The 18,857-nt window shown below is 40.6% G+C and overlaps 1 protein-coding gene across 1 annotated transcript in view; it reads right to left on the bottom strand.

Moving 5' to 3' along the window:
* Positions 1 to 5,833, bottom strand: part of TVP23A (trans-golgi network vesicle protein 23 homolog A) — a 17,794-nt gene extending 11,961 nt beyond the window's left edge. Inside the window, exon 1 of the mRNA XM_025894556.2 lies at positions 5,816 to 5,833. Coding sequence (XP_025750341.2) covers positions 5,816 to 5,833 — 18 coding nt within the window. The remainder of the gene's footprint in view (positions 1 to 5,815) is intronic.
* Between the last annotated feature and the right edge of the window lie 13,024 nt (positions 5,834 to 18,857).

Genomic DNA, 18,857 nt, shown 5'->3' with positions numbered 1-18,857 from the left:
CAGGGCCAGGAGCTGAACTTGATGATCTCTCTGGGTCCCTTTCAACTCGGGGTATTCTATGATTCTGTGATAAAGATTTCTCCTGCCTTTTTTTTTTTCCTTAAATTGCAGGTAAATCATGCAGCAGAGTTGGGGAACTGAAACAAGACAACTGAACCTCAGGATAGGAGCAAGGATTTCACAATAATGGGGGGAAATGGTCTGGTCAGCTAAGCACAAAGTGGAGGGTCGAGGAAGATCTGATAAATTGCAGCCATGTGTAGATCTGACTAGCTATTAGCATTAAATAAACCTGCAAAATAATAACTTCCTAGTCTTTTCTAAAACATCTAATAGAACCAGACTGTATCTGTCGAGTAAGCACAGAAGTTACTGAGGTGAACATTCCAAGAACATTGATTGGAAAGTACCTTTGTGCAAGACTTGCTATTGGAGCAAAGCAATACCTAATGTGTCAGAAAAAGAAAGTAGAGCTGTTCTTAGTAGGGTTGTAACTGTAAGGGAGGAAAGGTGTATTTTAATGACTAATAATGTTACTATCTTCATATTTTGGCCTTGGTAGTGTTAAAACAACACTTTGAAGTGTGCTAGTAAGTATAGTAGACTTGCAATTTGTAATTTGATGGGATGGGTCGCCATAGCCTAAAATATTGAAATATTTATGGAGACCTTTCACTCCCCAAGAACATACAAACTCTTTGAGAGCTATCATGAGGTACAATTATTAAATAATTATGTGCATACCTGGAGCTGACCTCTACTTCATTTACTGTATCAACATGCACTTCACCTCACAAGCAATATATCAGCAGTAACTCAAACAGAACCAGCTGTGACTCGGAAGCAGCTCCCGGAACTGCACTGACAGAAACCTTCAGCATCTTCCTGACTGCCAGATAATTCATCTCAGCTACTGCATCAGCTCCTCTTGCACCTCTCAGTGCAGTTCTGACAGCAAATCTGATGGTTTGAATTTAGTAATTCTGTAGTGTTGCTGTATTGTCCGAGCCATTGCATTTTTGTTCTGAGAAAGCAACTGTGTGCTGTGTTCCTTGTCAGATAAAGCAGTACTTCCATGGGAGAAGTGACAATTAGCCTGTCATAGCATTAGGTATCTGATTTACTACTCTGGTTCCTTTAATTTTCCCTCCTTCCAGTGTTTATCTCCACTGACTCACTGTAGGAATTAACCGTTTTCCTAATAAAATCTATTAGATAATCCCACAGGGGACTATCACTATAGTATACAAATAGTTTTAATGAATTTCCTAGAAAACTATATCAAATTATGCTGTGTGATTATTCAAGGTATTTTATGGGTCATCATTTTCTTTAAAAGCAAATTAAGAGCTAGAAGGAATCCTTGGTCCCTAGAGGAGTCATTGGTCAAACCAAGAATTCCTTCATTTTGTGTTTACTGGAAAAGAATTCTTCCTTGTTTTAAAATAAGTACATCCGAGTGAAACCTCATTAGAGGTCTCCCGTGTTTTCTAGGATTTCACAGAACAGACTGTCTTATTTTCAACACTTTTTCTGAGTTCTGGTTCAGCTACACATTATCTGAACAATGGAAAGATTAGCAACACCCTAAAGGTGATGTAAGTTCTCAAATGCTGCTTCAACAGCACCAAAGGTGAAGATGGTTATGCTGAGTTTAAGAATTGTGCTTTGATTTTCAGGTTTGTACATAGGAAAATCTTGACCATTTATAAAATATATTAAGATTTCACTTAATTGCTGACAGAAATATATGACATAAAATAGTTAAAAATGTACTACTTGCTGCTGTGCACTTGCAGGCAATCGATCCTCTCCCCAGACAAATAACAGCCTCTGTGTGGTAGAGCACCATCAGTGCCAAAGGCTTGATAAGAATAACTGGGAAATGCCTCTCATTCTTTGCTTCAACAATAAATAGAACCTCCTCTAAGATTAGTATGCTGTTTTATGCACACAGCTTCCAAGAAGTCAGCTGATTTCTCTTTCTCTTTAGAGCACCGCCCAGAATGTTGCAGGGTATGACACCAGAGACTCTCCCTGTAAATTGCCCAAGGACATTGTGAATACCTTGATAGTTTTTGCTCTGGTTTGAGTATCTCAATGGTGTTTACAGTTGAGTATTCTGTTCCTCTGAATATGGGAAAATATTGTTAATCCAGTAATAACTCTTACCTCACTTTCATTAGATCCATTTAAAGGGTTTGTTGGAGGTTCAGTAAAATGTTTACATTTTGAGGAGGTAAGGCAAATCAGAGAAGGTACTAAACAGATAACTTTCTAATAGCATCACTTTCTAATTAATTTGTAAAATATGATTTTCTTCTTTGGCCCAGAAGGAATTCCTATGGGTTTTTTTGGCTGTACATACCTAAATTGCTGTCACTGGCAACTCTCTCTTAACAGGGGAGAAGCCACAGCATACACTTAACAGATCAGTGTCTCTTAGCTGGGTGATGTGTAGCTATAATCAAGTTCTGCCATTAGTAAGAAATGGGTAACTGAAAGATATGTCGTAGTTGAAGAGGTTTGGGTCCTAAATATAAAAACCACAAAGCCTGTATAAAATCTTCATTCAGTTATGCCTAAAAAGGTGGAAAATAATTTTTGAGTATCTGAAAAAGGGAGTATAGATACCCATTATTGTACAGTAACTGGGTTTCATTCTAAAAAGTGCAGCAATAACTGTATTCCTTTCAGTTAGGAAAAAAACCCCAAAGAAACACCACATATATTTATTAAATACCTTATTTTGTCTTCTATATTCACTGTGTGGTTTTAGGCCTTATTTATACCCATGTTGCAGGAATTTCTAGTGCAGTTACCTGGGAATCAAAAATCTTTGAAATTATTAACGAGTTTACTTCAGCATCTTTTTCTGATGCTGAACAAAGGCATAGCAAGGCAAAGTCATCAGCTCTCTGCCAGCCTGGGCTGCATTGCTTCCCAGCACTTGGATGCAGAATTCTTGGGGTGTTTATATCTCTCTTGTTATGTTCAAAGCTTTATTCATTCTCAGCTGCAGTTCTTGGTGCTTGTTACTTTGGCAAATAATCTCTTCTTCCTCAAGTTGGGAACTTCTGGAAGAAGTTTGATTAAAGTAACGTCCCAGATCCACTGCAGTAGGCGGGGCTTATCCCCGTACTCCGGGATCCGTTTCCCGGAATGGCAGTGATTTCATGAGAAAAGGTGCTTGGAGTCCCTCCCTTCCTTTACCATATAAATTTAAAATGCCTTTGCACTCTCACAAAAGTACCCAACACCTCTCCTGCCTTAGGCCAGTCCTGTATAGGCTTGCTGAGGAAAAAAAATATAATAATAATCTTAACCTGTTGAATAAAAGACCCTAAGGGTTGTTGAAGAGCTGAGAAACTTAGTACAATAGCTGATAAGAAAAATTGAGTACTGTTGCTCCTACTGCTCTATCTGCAAAAATACAAGTTAATAAATAATAAAAGTCGAAGTTGCTTATAAAAGCTGTAAGCTGCTTATTCATTAGCTTTATTTCTTGTATTCTTTTTTTTCCTCCCCCAGCTGCTGATAATACCCACATAGCCTTGTTCAGCTTTCTGAAATGCTTGTTGGACAGTTCTTCGACCACTTTCACTGGCAATTTCTACTTCATCTTTTGTTGTGGAGGCTGTGGCTAAGCAGCTTTGGCAATACTCGCTTACATTTGTTTTCCTTATTTATTCTAAATTGCTGTGTCTGTGGGGGGGGGTAAAGGCAATAACTCCATCTCAAAAAAAAAAAAAAAAAAAAAAAAAAATATAGACAAAACACAAAGTAAGAAAGGGTTCCTAGTCTGGGGATGCAAAGAAATGAAAAACCTGTACCCACCATTCTTAAGTCTTTTGACTTGCAAATTTTTTGTTGAAGCAGCCTGTGGTTCCTACTTCTATAGCATTATTGTTTAATAGTATCTTTCCTTATTTTGTTAATATTTACTTTTCTAGTTCACCAAATATCTTCAGCTCTCTAATATTCCTCGTACTCAGTCACAGAGAATTGAAAGGATATCTGAGGAATTAAAATTCACCAGATCCACACTATTTCTGTAGGTTTGAATCAGACAGAGGAGTAGAGGTGCTCAGGATTGGTCTTTAGGTCACTAGATCCCTCATATAAGCCACAGGGACATTAAGTGCCTTGGAATGGGGTCTGACACATCTTCTTTACAAGATGTACCAGGTGCTAGGGGAGATAACTCCCTCTGTAAGGAGCACACAGCCCTGAACCTGGAGGAAGGGACTCAACCTCTTTTGCGAAAAAGGAAAGCAAGGTTCATGTCTGTGGCCTCTGAGCCCCTTTTAGAACTGAGTCTGTGACTGAGAAGAGACCACAGTTCCCTCTGTGGCCTGACAGATGACAAGCCTCAACCTCCCATCTTAGAAGAGGAGGGAGCTCCGGGCTGTACTGGATGTGTCCACAGCTGAAAGCTGTTCTGCCTGACTCCCCAGCTGGAGGGTGAAGCATTTGTCTCTCTTGTGAATGGGCCTGAGTTCATGAGCCACACATGTTTAAAATCTATAAATAATCACCAATTAAAAATGCTGATATAAACCTTGGAAGAAAGGCAAGAACCCAAAGCTGTTTGTTTCTTAGGGAATGCACTGACTGCCTGATTTTCATCCCTCATGCAGAAGGGTGTGAGAGTTCTCCATGGCAGAGCAGACCAGGGACCATGGTGCAGGACTGCAGGAACATGAACCTGAAGCTCCTGGAAAAGAAGGTGGTGTGACCTTGCCTGTGATACCACAGTCACTGTGTGCAGTTACAAGAACAGCAGCACAGCTACCAGAGTGGAAGTCACGGTGAGTGCTGGTTTATTCAACTGACTTAGGGCAGAGCTACCGTGTCTGGTGTGGATTTTGATAGCTTTTGTATCTGGTGCAGGCTTTAGTTGACAAAGATCAGAAATGCTCCAGGGAAGCCCCTAAAATATGTGGTTTCTTCAACTGTCAGTTTAGTATTTTTGCCTCAATCTGAAACTTGCCACAGTCTGTGGTTTTGCATGCATCCTTTTCTTTGTTTAGCTTGGGTTTGCATTTGCATTCCATTTTATTCTGCAAGAATAAAATTCTTGCTCTATTTTATTTCAATGTGAGGGAAATTACGGGGGTTTTATGTCACGTGCTCCAGTGTACCAGTGTAGTGGACTAGTTATACGAGTTCCAGTGGTGGTGACAGAAAAGATATAAATTTCTTGTATTTTCTTCTTTTTTTTCTTTCAATTACTCTTAGCTATAGATGAATTATAAGTCCATTTGTAGCAAGATGAATACTGTTGTGTACTGTCTGTCCCAAAGCTACTGCTAAGATGTCTGTGTTTGTGGTGCTCCCAGACTTCTTGAAAACCAAGAGAGGGCATAAGAGGTTCTCTCAGTGTCTCTCCTCTATCTGTAGGCCAGGCAGCAGTCAACTTTTAGTGGAAATGCTTCACATTCTATTCTTGCCTTCCTAATGAAATACCTTGTGCTAATAAAAAACAGTGTAATAAGAGAACGGCATGCTTATAAATCAGCAGTGCTTTGGCAAAGTATCACTAAATCAGCAATGTTTTGTTAATTTTTGGGTGGTGGGGGTGGGTTGTTTGGTTTGGGATGTTTGGTTTGGTTTGTTTTGATTCTTTACTGGAAGGTTCTGGTGTGTGCCAAAGCACCATCATTCTAGTGTCAGTGAAAGTAATGAATCACTGGTATTCAGGTGAGGAAGAAAGTCGTGGAATTCATAGTTTGAACATGGGCCTATCAACACAAAGGCAGCATAGAAAATGTTTCACAGAATCACAGAATATTCTATGTTGGCAAAGACTCACGAGGATCGTCCAGTCCATCTCCTGGCCCTGCACAGGACACTCCAACAATCCCACCATGAGCCTGAGAGGATCATCCAAACACTTCTTGGGCTCTGTCAGCCTTGGGGCCGTGACCACTGCCCTGGGGAGCCTGTTCAGTGCCCGACCACCCTCTGGGGGAAGATCCTTTTCCTGAGATCCAACCTAAACTTCCCCAACTTCAGACCCTTCTCTTGGTTGATGCTTTGCCTGATGCCCCCCAGGACATGCTTGACCCTCCTTGGCTGATACCTTGCTGCTAAAAACAGTTTCATGTCTTTGTCTTCATATCTCAGCCTAATTCCCCACAGAGAGCTCTTGGTACACCAGTGAAACCTGGGCTGCACAAGCTGTGCTGAAAAATTGATGTTACCTTGTTACCATTATTTATGTTACTAAACTAAAAACATGAGGCCTATGAGTTTTTAAACACTAATATTTTAGAGAAACAGAAGGATTTTATTCAATGTTTATGGCAGACTGGCAGCAAACTTGTAAATCTCAGCCTAATAAAAATAGAAACCAGGGTCATTTCTGCAGAAATGCCTTTTGAAGTTAGTCAGGATTCTGCAAAACAGTCATTGCAGTCTTATCGTGGGAGTTCTGCCAAGAGTCCTTGTGTCCTGTAAATTCTGCATTCTTTGTGTCCGTTATAAGTGGCATCTCCTTCTCCCCAAGCTTTGTTAACCTCCCCCTAAATCTGAAATCATTGAAGTGTATCAAGTCCTAAACCTTAAGAAGGCAATTCTACCAACAGGGAACTTACCTTTTTGACACCTGAACATCACTTTGAGAAGCAATGTCCAGTACTGTATTTTAGAAAGAAAAAAGATTAGACCCCTCTCTAAATTGCAGCCCAAGGTCCTTGGGCAAGTTTTACAGGTCTATACCAATATTCTACTAAGTATTCCTTTACTCTCCTTTTAAAGTCGCTTGGTTTTGTAGAAGTAATTCTGAATGCTACAATTTAAGCTGGGATTCTGTTGTTCTACGAGGGTGGTCACTGTTAGAATTGCCCCAGAGCTACCCCTCTTCTCCAACACACAGTAATCCTCTGCTGTGTCAGACTAAGAAGTGAGTTTACTCCCTCAGAATGTGTCTGCATTTTTATCTCTCCTGCTGCCCACCAAAAACCTCAAGTCTTGAATTCAGCCTCAAAAGTCATTAAATACTTCCCCTATTTAAATCTGCAGCAGTTTCATGCAGGCAGTGCAATTTTGTTGTTTATTGACATCTGGAATTTCAAGTGGAAGGCATTCCTCCCATATATGATGGAGAAACATCAGAGATTTTCCTACATGAGTTGCCACTGTGGTCTCTTAAATCTACTTTGCGTGTCTGGTTCTGTGAGAGGTGGCAAAGAACAATTTTTATTATGGCCCAGCTATAAAAATGGGTGTTTGGTAGTCACCCTGAAGGGGTAAATGTCTTTGTAGCTGCTCGTGCATTATGTTCAGCACTTTCTCCTGCTTATCTAGTCTCCAGTTATGGACTTTGCACTGTGTGTGCCACAAGGCATTCTCAAAATGCAATAAACAAAAGTAAATCTTTAACAAAGCAAAAAAGAAAAATAAAGCTATTTTACCAGAAATGTACTTCCTCTTGGCTCATTATCTGTCATGTTTTGAGGCTCGAAACACAGAGGTTTAAACAACAGAGGGGAACCAAAGTGCCAAAGTACAGGTCTACTTTTTCTTCTGGATCCCTTATTGCTATAGCAGAACCTACAGCCTTAAAATAAACACTGGGGCAAAATTTCTAGGCCTGGCTTACAGATGGGATCTTTAAACTCCAGTCTGCCACATGGCTGCCTAAACAAGCCTGATGCTGAATACAGGAGATGTATTCAAATATAATCTAAATATTTTTTCTTTATTTGCTACTAGATTTTACTACCTTGAAAATTGCCACGATTTCCTTTCATCATCAGATACACTTAAAAGTGGAGCAGTAATTCCACCCAGGAAGAAACAGTGCACTGGGAGGAACTTGATAAATCTTTATAAAAATGTTAAGTAACAGATTCTCCTTCAGATGCAAAATACCTTTGCAGAATGAGAAGAATTTGATGTTTCTTCCAAACACTTGTTTATGGTTAACATCAGAAAGTGCAACACTGGAAAAGGAAGGTCTCTCATTATCCAACAGCACAATTTTAACTTGCAGTGCAGGTGGGTAACAGGTTTTGCTGTAACTGTGTAAGTGGCAACTGAGAAGAGCAGATTAATTGATTTTCCTTATGGAGAAGTAAATCCCTTGGATGTGTATTCTAATCTTCCTTCAAATCAGAATTTGCCTTTTAAAGTTGCTGCCTACATCGATTCAAAAGAGAAGAAACAGTTTTGTTGAAGTATGAGTAGAAATAAGGCCCAATTCATTTAGGGAGCATTGCTCCTGGGCTATTACATGAAAAAGACTGTTTCTCTTAGTTTTATCAGCATAAAACTACACTGAAAAAGATACCTTCAGTTTTACTTTGCCATCTTGTGGAGCAGAAGAAATGCTGAAGGCAGCTAAGGGTTTCCCTTGCAGAAAGTTGGGAATCACTTGCAGTCACAACAAATCTGAATGATTTTACCACAGCTTGGGGAAGAGGGAAGTTTCAGCTTCTTCTGCAATCACTGAGCTCTTGAATGGGTTCAACAGATTTAAAAAAAAAAAACAAACAAGCAAAAAGCCAAAAGTATTGTCTCTGTTATTTGGCCAGGGAAGTTTTCAGAAGCCTTTCTCAGCATCATCAGTCACATTCAAGACCCCTCTAGGCACCAGCTGTCCTGACTAAGTCTCCTTCTTGATGGGAGGTGCAGAGTTCAAGCCACATGAGAAGCTGTGTATTAAGAGAAGAAAATCAATTTAAACTGTAACCCTTGGCCAGTCTCTGCAACTCACTGAGCTGCTGCACCTTAGTCATGCAAATGCCAGCTGAGGAAAGCTCAGAGCTCCAGGGTAGAAGTGTGGTTGGCTGTGAGGGGATATACTAATGTGAGAAGGGTAGACTTCTTGTGGAGAAAGAACTCCCCTCCGTGGGATAGTTCCAAGAGAGCAGTTAGCTTGTGATACGTCATCATGATTGCCACTTAAACATGAGAAAAGAAGATTTTCTGCAAGTGTTTCACACCTTAAGCAGTGTCCACCTGTGAATGTGCCCAGGTGGTGTTCACCAGGAGCAGGAGATTAGAGACTTTTTGACCCAAAAATGGTATTGCTTCTTCTCTTGCATCTGCACTGGAGACAGATCAAAAGTGGGATGGCCTTTGCATAGGTGTTAAGATATAAAGATTTCAACTTGGCTCCTGTTTTTCTCTTCCCACAAGTTTTAAGAATTCCTGAGGAGTTTTCCAACAAGATCTGTAAGGTCCTAATCTGGGAGGAAGCCTAGTTCCTATACAGCTGCCCCTGGCTTTTGCTAAGCTATAGGCAAACATACCAAGCAACAATGTGCTAGAAATACTCTGCCTTTGACCTCAAAACTGATTATCTTGTAGCTAAGATCAAAATAAGAGAAAGGGCACTAGAGTGGCTTAAGCTTTGAAAACTTGATTCAAGTACTTTTGCTGCTACGGTCCTAATTTTAAATCAAATGTGATTTCTATTTCTGCTTTTGGTTTTGCATTTGTAGAAAAAAAAATTTTCTTACTGTCTTGACACCAGATAAAATCTACCAAGGCTCATGTCATACCCAGATGCCACGAACTGAAGTTCATAACTAGCCTACCTTGGTACACTTTCAGCTGCCTCACTGTCCATGGGAAAAACAGTGAAATTAATTGCTGACATTTTACTAATATTGTTTGGATTCCAAAATCAGCTGTAGACTCTTGGGTGGCATCATATTTACTTAGAAGTGATACTTCCCCTTGATGCAGAGAAATCAAAAGCTCAACTTCTCCTTTTCAACTCACTTTCCTCTTTAAAATGTATCATAGCACAAACTGTGTGTGAAAAAGAGAACTAAGTCAGGCCATACATTTTTACTATTTGTTGCTTTTTACGTTGGTATTGCTTGGCACTTTCCATTGCTAAGGCAGGTCTTTTCTTTTGGATCTTGAGAAGAACACTACCATGATAATCCCTAGAAGAGACACAGCTGTTATGAAACATCCCTCTTAGCTAGGAAAGCCGTGTGTGAGGTAGAGAGAATTCACAGAACAGGAAGGGAAGCTGACCAGTGAAGCAAAGTAATGAACTGCTGATGCCTGTGTGTTTATACAGGCTTGAGACATTATAATCAGAAAGTAGGAAAATTTGTTAAATAGACTTTCCAGTCTATGAAAACTTGCTCAACCAGCAGTACCTCAGAGCTATCCAGGCTGGATAGAAGGAATCCCAAACAAAAATTCTAGGGAAACAAATTTATGGCCAGAGAGGCCAAAGCCAGTAGCTGACTGGAAAACCAGAGCTCAAATGTAGACCCAACAGCTCAGCCAACATGAAAGGAATTTTCAAGGAAGCACAGTTCCTTGATCATAACACTGTATGGAAATCTATAGGGACCTTACAGCAATGCCCATGAGCAGGAGAGAACGCTGCCCTCAGTGAATATCCAAGGACCAGCCCATCCCCAGACTTTGTTACACTTTGCAAAGCAGAACTGCAGGAATCTGTTTTGGATAAATCTCTGAAAGAAGGCTTTGGTTACCAGTGTTGTGCCTTCCATCATGAATGCACACTCACATGGGATTTCCTCAGTAATTCCACCAGGGTTTGCAGCTCTCAATGGAAACCTTTTTATGCATATTATGAACGTGACTTCCTGTAGGAAAGGAAAGCTGTGATATTACAGAAGATGATTTGAACATAAATGATCTGCCTTTTAAATTGCAGGGGTGTCTTACCTGCATGAATTGCTGCTGGTCATACCTGCAGCTTCCTCAGAAGGTAGTTTTGTCAAGTGAGGTTAGGAACTCAGAAGGTTCAGAATTTCCAGTCTAGTGGGTACAAAGACAGATTATGGCCTCAAATATTTGTGGTCATTCAGAATCTCACAGAACTTTGGACAAGAATTCTCAGAAGGCTGACAGAGCAAGACTCAAAGACATAGATAAAAATACAAGAGGAAATGCTAAGGATACAAATTAAGATAGTTCATAAGAAGGCAAAATACTGACCCAGAAGATTCTAGCTCTGTTATTACATGCATTCAAATTAACAACAAGAATTCTTTTTCTAAGTGTAGAATACTATAGACAGTGGCCTAGTGCCACTTATGCTGGGAGTATATACAGTCTGCTTTCTTCTTCTGATAAAATCCTTGTTATGCTTGAAGAGGTGTCTGCTTCTTCCCATTTTTGTAATGTAGCACTTAAAATCTGTGTTCAAAGATCTTGAAGATCTGAAGCATTAGTCTTCACCCATCACATGTTCAACCATGGTCACTGGTTTTTAGATTTTGCAGGTTCAAAGACATTAGTTCACTAGGAAATTACTTAAATTTTATTAGAGACTTCAGCTTCCTTTGAAGCAAATTCTCTTCTGGATTTCTTGTTGAAATTTGGTCATTTGTCAGTCTTAAGTTCAATCATTGCTTCACTCTGAAGAAGCTTTGCAAGTAAAACTTGGGTCAGGAACAGATTGATATAAGCAGGTTTCTCTTTATCTACAGATGTTTACAGTTTCTGGACAGAAAAGTCACAGATTTCTCTCTCTGGTAAAGTGCATTATTGACATCTGTTTAGAAGTGTTTCCAGTATTACTGAATATGTTCTGCCTCCTCTTTTTGCAGCAGGGCAGTTTCTCAGCAGACATTGAAGCAAAGAGGCTGATGGTTCTCTGAAAAGCTTAGGCACTTCTCGGCTGTCTCACACCCTCTTGTTTTCCAGTCTGCTTTTCCCTCTGTCTGTAAGACCACTTCCATAGAGTATTCCACTAGATGAACCATTATTTGCTCAAGCCATTCCTTTCTGCTGTTTCCAAGCAGCTTATGAGTGTTGTACAAGAAGCGGACAACCAGTCTTTGCTGCAGTCATGAACTGGAATCACAGCTGAGTAAACAGCTGAACTCCTGTTCCCCTGATTTTTGATCTTGAAGTACAGAGATTGCCTCCTGGGACTTCCGTCTCAGAAGCTGGTAAAGAAATCTGCCTGCAGGGCTGGTGAAGAAAGTTGTCACTTAAGGGGTTGTGCTGCACACCAGAATAGGGCTAAAAATAACCCTCTTAAATTTTGTTATGATTGTTTTATTGTCTCCAATCAGAACAGAGCACTAAAATACAGAACTTGTATTTGTGCAGCCTTTTATTATTTCCTGCTCTGAGTGCTGTTATTCTGAGATGTTGCTTTTCTTCTAATGTGCACAGAGGAATTCCAGCACAGCCTAGATGGCTGGAGAGGCTGGTGTTCTGCGCCACAGGTTGGGCTCCATGTCTGTGAATACAGGGAACAGATCAGCTGCTCCCAGGGAGGAAACAGTTTTGTCCCTTCTCAGTGAGCACTTTCCCATGGAATCCTGGTGGATCTCCTCTGCAAAGAGAAAAGGTTTACACAGGTCAGCAGCTGCTTTGCTTGTAGGAGCTGCTGCCTTGTGCAGAAGCAAGTTGTTTTCAAGCAGCTGATTAAAATCTTGCCTTATTAAAGGAGGAAATCCTGGATGCCATCGTGTTTGTCAGATCCTACTTCCCTCCTTTTCCCTTGGTGGAACTTTTCTTTAAAGCTATAGCCAATGGAATAATTCTACAAAAAGTATTTGCTCACTTCAGAACATAATCTCTTTTGTAACTAATTTCTACTTTGTATCAGTCTGTGCAAGACAAAAGCAAGCAGATAAACTTGCAGAGCCACACAGAAGCAGCTACAGGCATCATGATGGGAATGCTCATGAATGAACTTGGTTTTCAAAAGGCTGTTTGTCTTACACCAGGTAGGCACTGGCAAGGTAAGTGATGATTAGATGAATAAACGTTCTGTCGGATGCTGCTATGAGCAAACCATGAACACCACGTGCAAGCCAGGCAAGATTTATGAGCTCCTGTTTCACAGAACATCCTACTTGTCACTTTAGACCAATGGCAAGAGACTCATGCTTGAGATACCAAACTAGTTTTATACTGGTAGAGTCTGTGAACACGTGAAAGACACACTTTCACTTCTGTTACCCCAAGTGGAGCTGCAAGGTAAGTGTCCACACACTGTTTGCTTTGCTATTCCTGATAACCAGCATGACTTTGGGAGAGATTTGAACTGGAATGAAAAAGGAGAAGAATAATTTTGGAAATTGTCACTGTCAGCTCTCACCCAATTACAAATTCCAACCAGATAATTCAATCTGTTCCTAACTGGCGACAAGAGCAAGATCTTCTTAGCGGTGGCAGTGACCAGTGAAGGTAACAGTGCTTGTGGTACTGGGGTTGCTAGAAGGGAGGTTCCTCTTACTTTTCCTCCTTGGAATTCCCCCTCTGAGTGTTCTGGTTTGCTTGTTTCCTTCTTTCTGCTGTCACTTTCAATTTGCCCTGGGCAGGGCAGGCAGCTCTCTTCATTTTTTGGTACCGAACACAGAGGGAAAGAGCAGGAACTGTGCAATTTCCTAAGGTTAGTTTTTCCTTAACCCTTGAATGCATGCTTTTCCCATGGTAAATTCATCTTAGCTTACCTTTCGTAGGTGTTGGTAACTGTAGTGCGTCAGTATCCGGACTTGTGTTGCTTGGAGTATTAGTAGGATGATGTCTGAATGCAGGTGAAATTTTGGATAGGGCTTTTTGTGATTTTATTTTGTGCCTAGCCCTGTTACTTGCTCTAAAGGTGGATGTAGTTTGTTTCATACTTTGTTAAGAACATTTGTTTTTGTATAACTGTTGCGTCTATAGAAAGTGAAACTGAAAATCACTGAAAGAAACTGGAATGTTTCCATCTTTTCCACAAATCTGGCAAAACAACCTCGAGCTTTACTTTCCTATTTTGATGGGCTGGAATTCTGTCTTGAAGAGAATCACTGAGCTAAAATGTAGGCAAGGTGTCTGCAGTGATGCTTTACTTCATCTTACTGCTGGGATGGAAGAGCTGGGCAATACTGGATGAGGCAAATTCTGCTCTAAATCACAACTCTGACACCTGCAGGTCAGAGTGTCATTGGTCTGCCTCAACTTGTCTGTCTCCAGCACCAGATGAATAACATCTCTCTGTTGTGTTGATCACGGTACAGCTAAGTTCATTAAAAGGCAAAAACTCCTCTTTTCTTGTCATTTATACTTTTTCTAACTTGTTTAAACTCATCTCTAAGGGAGACAAAGGTGAATATGGCAGGATATGGATCAGCTTTCTTTTAGCATCATCTCTGTTCTTCTTTCATTTTAGACTATAAAGTTTGTGGAAAGCAACATTATTCCATTGGAAAGATAAATACTCTCAATAAAAATAGTATCTTTTGTTCAGCTGGGTAATACAAAAAGAAAATTTAAGCTGCCTGTCAGCTGTATAAGCTTTTCATAGATCAGAAATAGAAAGTAAAACCTTTAAAGCTAAATATAAGTTCAGCTCCATTACTTGCAGCTTACAAATAATCAGGCCATTTCTGAAAGGAAAATCTGTGTGGTGCCTGTGGAGCAGAGGAATTGTGAGGGATGTATTTGGGGAGAGAAAAAGGAGACAGGTGATGGTAATATGGAGGGGATCTCTCCCTTCCTTAATGCTGGCTTGACCATCTCCCAGGAAACTGTCTCAAAACATTGCCTGGGGCAAAAGCCAGGAAATACTCCTGCCTTCAGGTGAGTGTATTGTGCACCAGGACATAACCTTTGGGGGATGCAGAAAAGAGAAAACTTTCTAAAATTGTTGAAGGAAAAAAAAAAAAGCTTTAAAATTGTGGCCAACGATACTGAGCTTTTCAATCAAAGTACTTCTAAATCAAAGTACCAGTGTTTCACTGAACTCCTTATTTACAGCTTGATATAACCTGCTTTCTGTCAACTTGCTTCACCCAGGTTCATGTGTAGCACTTAATGGGTCTGGAGTGTTGCAGGAAAATAACATTTCTGCAGCATCTTTGTGTTTGATTTTTTCAGCCTCCTGTCTTCACAGCAGTCTCATTCTCTAATTTTATTGTAATCTAGACTTGGAATGTTATGAAAGACTTCGATGTTATATCATCCTCTGGTTGAAAAATGTGTGATTTGCATGGCACTACTACTCTTTTCTATGAATTATCCTCAGCTTCCTAAACTAGTAATTGCAGGGGGGTTTCCTCTGTTCCTAAAATTACTTTACAACTTTTCATTTTCTTAACCCCTATACTCACGTGGGAGATTATTTTATTACCTGTCTGTTCACATGTCAGCAGAGGTTTGGGAAGGAAACCCCCCAACAAACCTCAAATCTCTTCTCCTTCTCCTTATTATTGGAGTAAATATTACATTTTTGCCTTTATAATTCTTCTTTCCTCCCTTAAAATCATTTGATTTGGTTAGTAGCAGACCCCATTGCCTGGAGTCTTTAACATGTTGATAATTTAAAATATGGTTAAATGAAATTATTGGGGCAAAATGATAAATCACAACAGCCTCCCTTAACTTTAGAAATCTAAAATGCCCCTTCTGACTCTTAAGACTTATATGTGATTTAAGTGATTCCCTCATTTACTGGATTCTTCATCCTGGTACAGTGTTGTTCACTATTTCTTTTAGTACTTTTCCAGCATGTTTAAATCATATGATAACTCTTGGACTCTGAAAGAGCACCGAAAAAAGCAATTTGAATCTCAAAAGTGAACCATGTAATCATGCCAAATATGCAGAATACAGAGCTAAACCCGAAGCATCCTGAGAGGAAGCTTGGCTGTGCCAGGTGTCCCTGGGTCACTGCAGAGGTGACACAGAGGGGACACAGGTCTGCTCCGTGTAGCCGGAGCGTGTCGGCTGCTGGAAAAAGGAGGTGCTATTTAAAGATTTGTAGAAAAATATTTGCTCTAACCAGTGTCCAAACCACAAAGGGTTGAACTTTCTGAATGGCATGGAAATATATTTGGAAGTACATCCTGCCTTGCCCCTGCCCAGCTCATGCCCTTTGTGTGTGGAAGCCTCGCAGGAGGCCCTGGGCACTGCAGCCTTGCAGGGCACTGCAGGCTCTGCCCTCACCCTCTGAGAGGCTCCAGCCCTCACAGCCCCAGCACAGAATCTTTATTCTTTACATTTTTCAGTCTTCTGACATGAAACTGTGCTAAACACCCATTTTGGCAACACTGGATCCCATGGGACCCCAAAGGGAACGTAATATCAGTAAACTAAGTTAAAATCACATCTGAAACAACAGAGGAAGTGCTGAGCAGTACTGAGCTCATTAATCCTCAGGCCCAGACAGGGGACTGTTGGGATGCTGTGAGAAAAAAGGGGAAGCTCTGGAGAAAGGAGTTGCTGTGGTAAACAAGCTTGGTAAAGGTCTGGTTTCATTTTGTATGCTTCGGTTACAACATGCAGCAAAACACTTGCTGTCCCTGAGGTGGAATTCTCCTTGCCTGTGGCTCTCTCAGTGTAGAAATTTCCACTTTCAAAAACTTGCTTCTTTGCTCCTGCACCCTTGGACAGAGTGCTTTCCGTGGTGGCACCATGATTTTAATGCAGCAAAGTACAGCTGCTATTCAAAATACATTGGTTCAGCTACAGAAAGAAATCCCAGCATCCCAAATCCAGTGCAGTCAATAAGGAGCTGTGTAAAGATTCGTGTCAGAAGCAAAACAAGGAAGAAAAGATACCAGAGGAAACTGATGGCCATTCAGACTTGTGAAGCAAAAAAAAAAAAAAAGGCAAGCAATCACGTTTTTCATTCTTGAAAGAGTGTCAGTCTTGATTCTTGTTAAGGTAGAAGGGTCTGTGTCTCTCACTCCTGTGCACCTGGGTTGTAGCATCTTACATGTTCTAATTTTCAGCTCTCTAACCAGACTTGGCACTGGCAAGACTTCCCCTTGGTTGCTTCCTGACTTCTTGACTGTTTTAGATGAAACATTTCACATTACTCCTGTATTTATCCATGGAGAAATGCCATTGAAAGAAAAGTTTTTCAAATAAGAAAAGCTCTAATGACTATAAATTAATTAAAGCCTAGTATTTCCATGAGGATTAAGTAGGCCTACTTAGTCTCTTTCCATAGGCTGTGCCTTTGTCTGCTGTAATCAAGCAGTTTGCTAATCACTGATCTTGGAGTGATACATTTATCTGTCTTGCATTCCCCTTGCACCTTCTGCCCAATTACTTCTCTAACCCCAAAATTATCTTGACTCAAAGGTAATTCTTCAACAGGTTTACTCACACAGTCCAATGTAACTTGGCATTCTGAAAGGCCCTGTTCTGATTTTATGTTAATTCAACAAAAGGAAAGGGCAAAGCAAAGTGTTGCAACAAACTGAAAAAATTAATCTGGTGTGTTTATAACCTCATTCTTGGTTCTCATGCAGGTTTCTCAACTTCTGCTTTCCATTTATAGCATACCAGGCAATAATATAAAATTTTTGTAATCTTAGTAGCCTAGTGAGGCCACAAAACATGAAAAAGGAGAACTACCTTAGTGCAGGTTATTCCTGCTCTTTGAACCTCACTGAGTTCACCCCTTTTTGAAGTTCTGGCTCTCGATTCTGATGTTTTGTGCAGTATTTTTCTGGTGGTTTTCAGAAGTATTCATTCCCAAGCTGTTCAGAGGAAAAACCTTATAAAGGGGTAAGAAGAATGAGGTTTAGTTTATAAAAAAGCAGCATGTGGTAGTGGGTGACTAGGTCTGCTCTGCCTTCTCCCATCACAGCTGCAGTGTTAGTTGTTTTACTCCATGTTGCAGGTGAGCTTCATGGTACAGCACTGTGTTTGCACACCTCAGGAAAGTAGACAAGTGCAACCAGGGATGGCAGTGGAATTCAGCTGAAGGCAGATTATCTGAGGGCCATTTGTTAGATGTTCTTCATTGCAAAACATGGTGCTTGACGCCAAGCGGAAACTTTTCATGGTTGTGGTGTGTGGATACCTATTTTAACAGGATATGGTCTGGAAATTTTGCTGGTTGTTTCATGCTGGCATCTCAGTATTACAGTGGAGTAAATCACTTGGATTGCCAGCCCAGCTGGCATTCACATCAGTGTAAACACTGAAGAGCCAATATTTGGATTTGAAACAGTCTGATAAAGATGAATAACCAACATGTAGTGTTATTCTACACCTGTGGAATATCCAGAAGGAATGTTTGAACTTCTTTAAAACCTGCTGCAGTAACTGGAAGCAAATAGAAGGGATTTAAAATGTGGAGTTAAAAATAAGCTTTATCAAGAAATGTAGCTGCAGCAGCCTAAGCAGCTCTCACATACAGGGTGATTGGAGCAGGGAGCTTAGGTCAGTCAGATTTGTCTGGATATTGTATGACACTCTACTTGGAAGGCTATAACAACTCCCAGCTCAGGAGTAGGCTTGTGCATGAGTTCTGGGTGGGAAAGAGAATTGATTAAAAAATAAATGTGATAGATTCCAAAATGTCAGTGCCATGTGTCCAGAAATGAACTCCCAAGGTGACCATGCCATTCTGTATCTAATCAACCATATTGTTTGGGAAAGAATTGTAGAAAATAAATGTTTTCTCTTTCACTGTTCCTTCTTTTGCCGTGAGGATGTCTCCTCTCCTAGTGCCACCTCCAGGGCTTAGGAACTGAGTGTAGCATCCCAGCCAGAAGCTGCTTCCCCTGAGATGAAATTGTCCTGACAGTAAAGAATGGGCTGCTTCTTCCACCACCTTCTCTGCAGTCTCCTAATTTCCCCAACACCTGCTGAATCTGTGCTTGCATCATTTATACCCCGATAAGATACAGGAGTTGCCATTTATTCAATACTTGGCACTTTTGATCCAGGTGGTCAGACTGCAGCATCCCAGTGCCCTGACTGCAGTGAAAGATGGGTGACTCTCACTGCAAGCTGTGGCTGGGTCTGTAACTTTAAGGGTCTCAGGGTTATAACTCAGGGCAGGTCTAAGCAATACCAGTTCCCCACAGAAAGCCACAGTGCAGTAGCTGTGGTTTGGATTGGCAGAAGCTGTGATTTTGTCAGAGCTAACGGTTTGGAACTTGATTTCA

Source organism: Manacus vitellinus, unplaced genomic scaffold (genome assembly GCF_001715985.3).
Source record: "Manacus vitellinus isolate BGI_N305 unplaced genomic scaffold, ASM171598v3 scaffold_12_pilon, whole genome shotgun sequence".
NCBI lineage: Eukaryota > Metazoa > Chordata > Aves > Passeriformes > Pipridae > Manacus > Manacus vitellinus.
The sequence above is the reverse complement of the archived record's forward strand: the minus strand, read 5'-3'. Positions and strand labels throughout refer to the sequence as shown.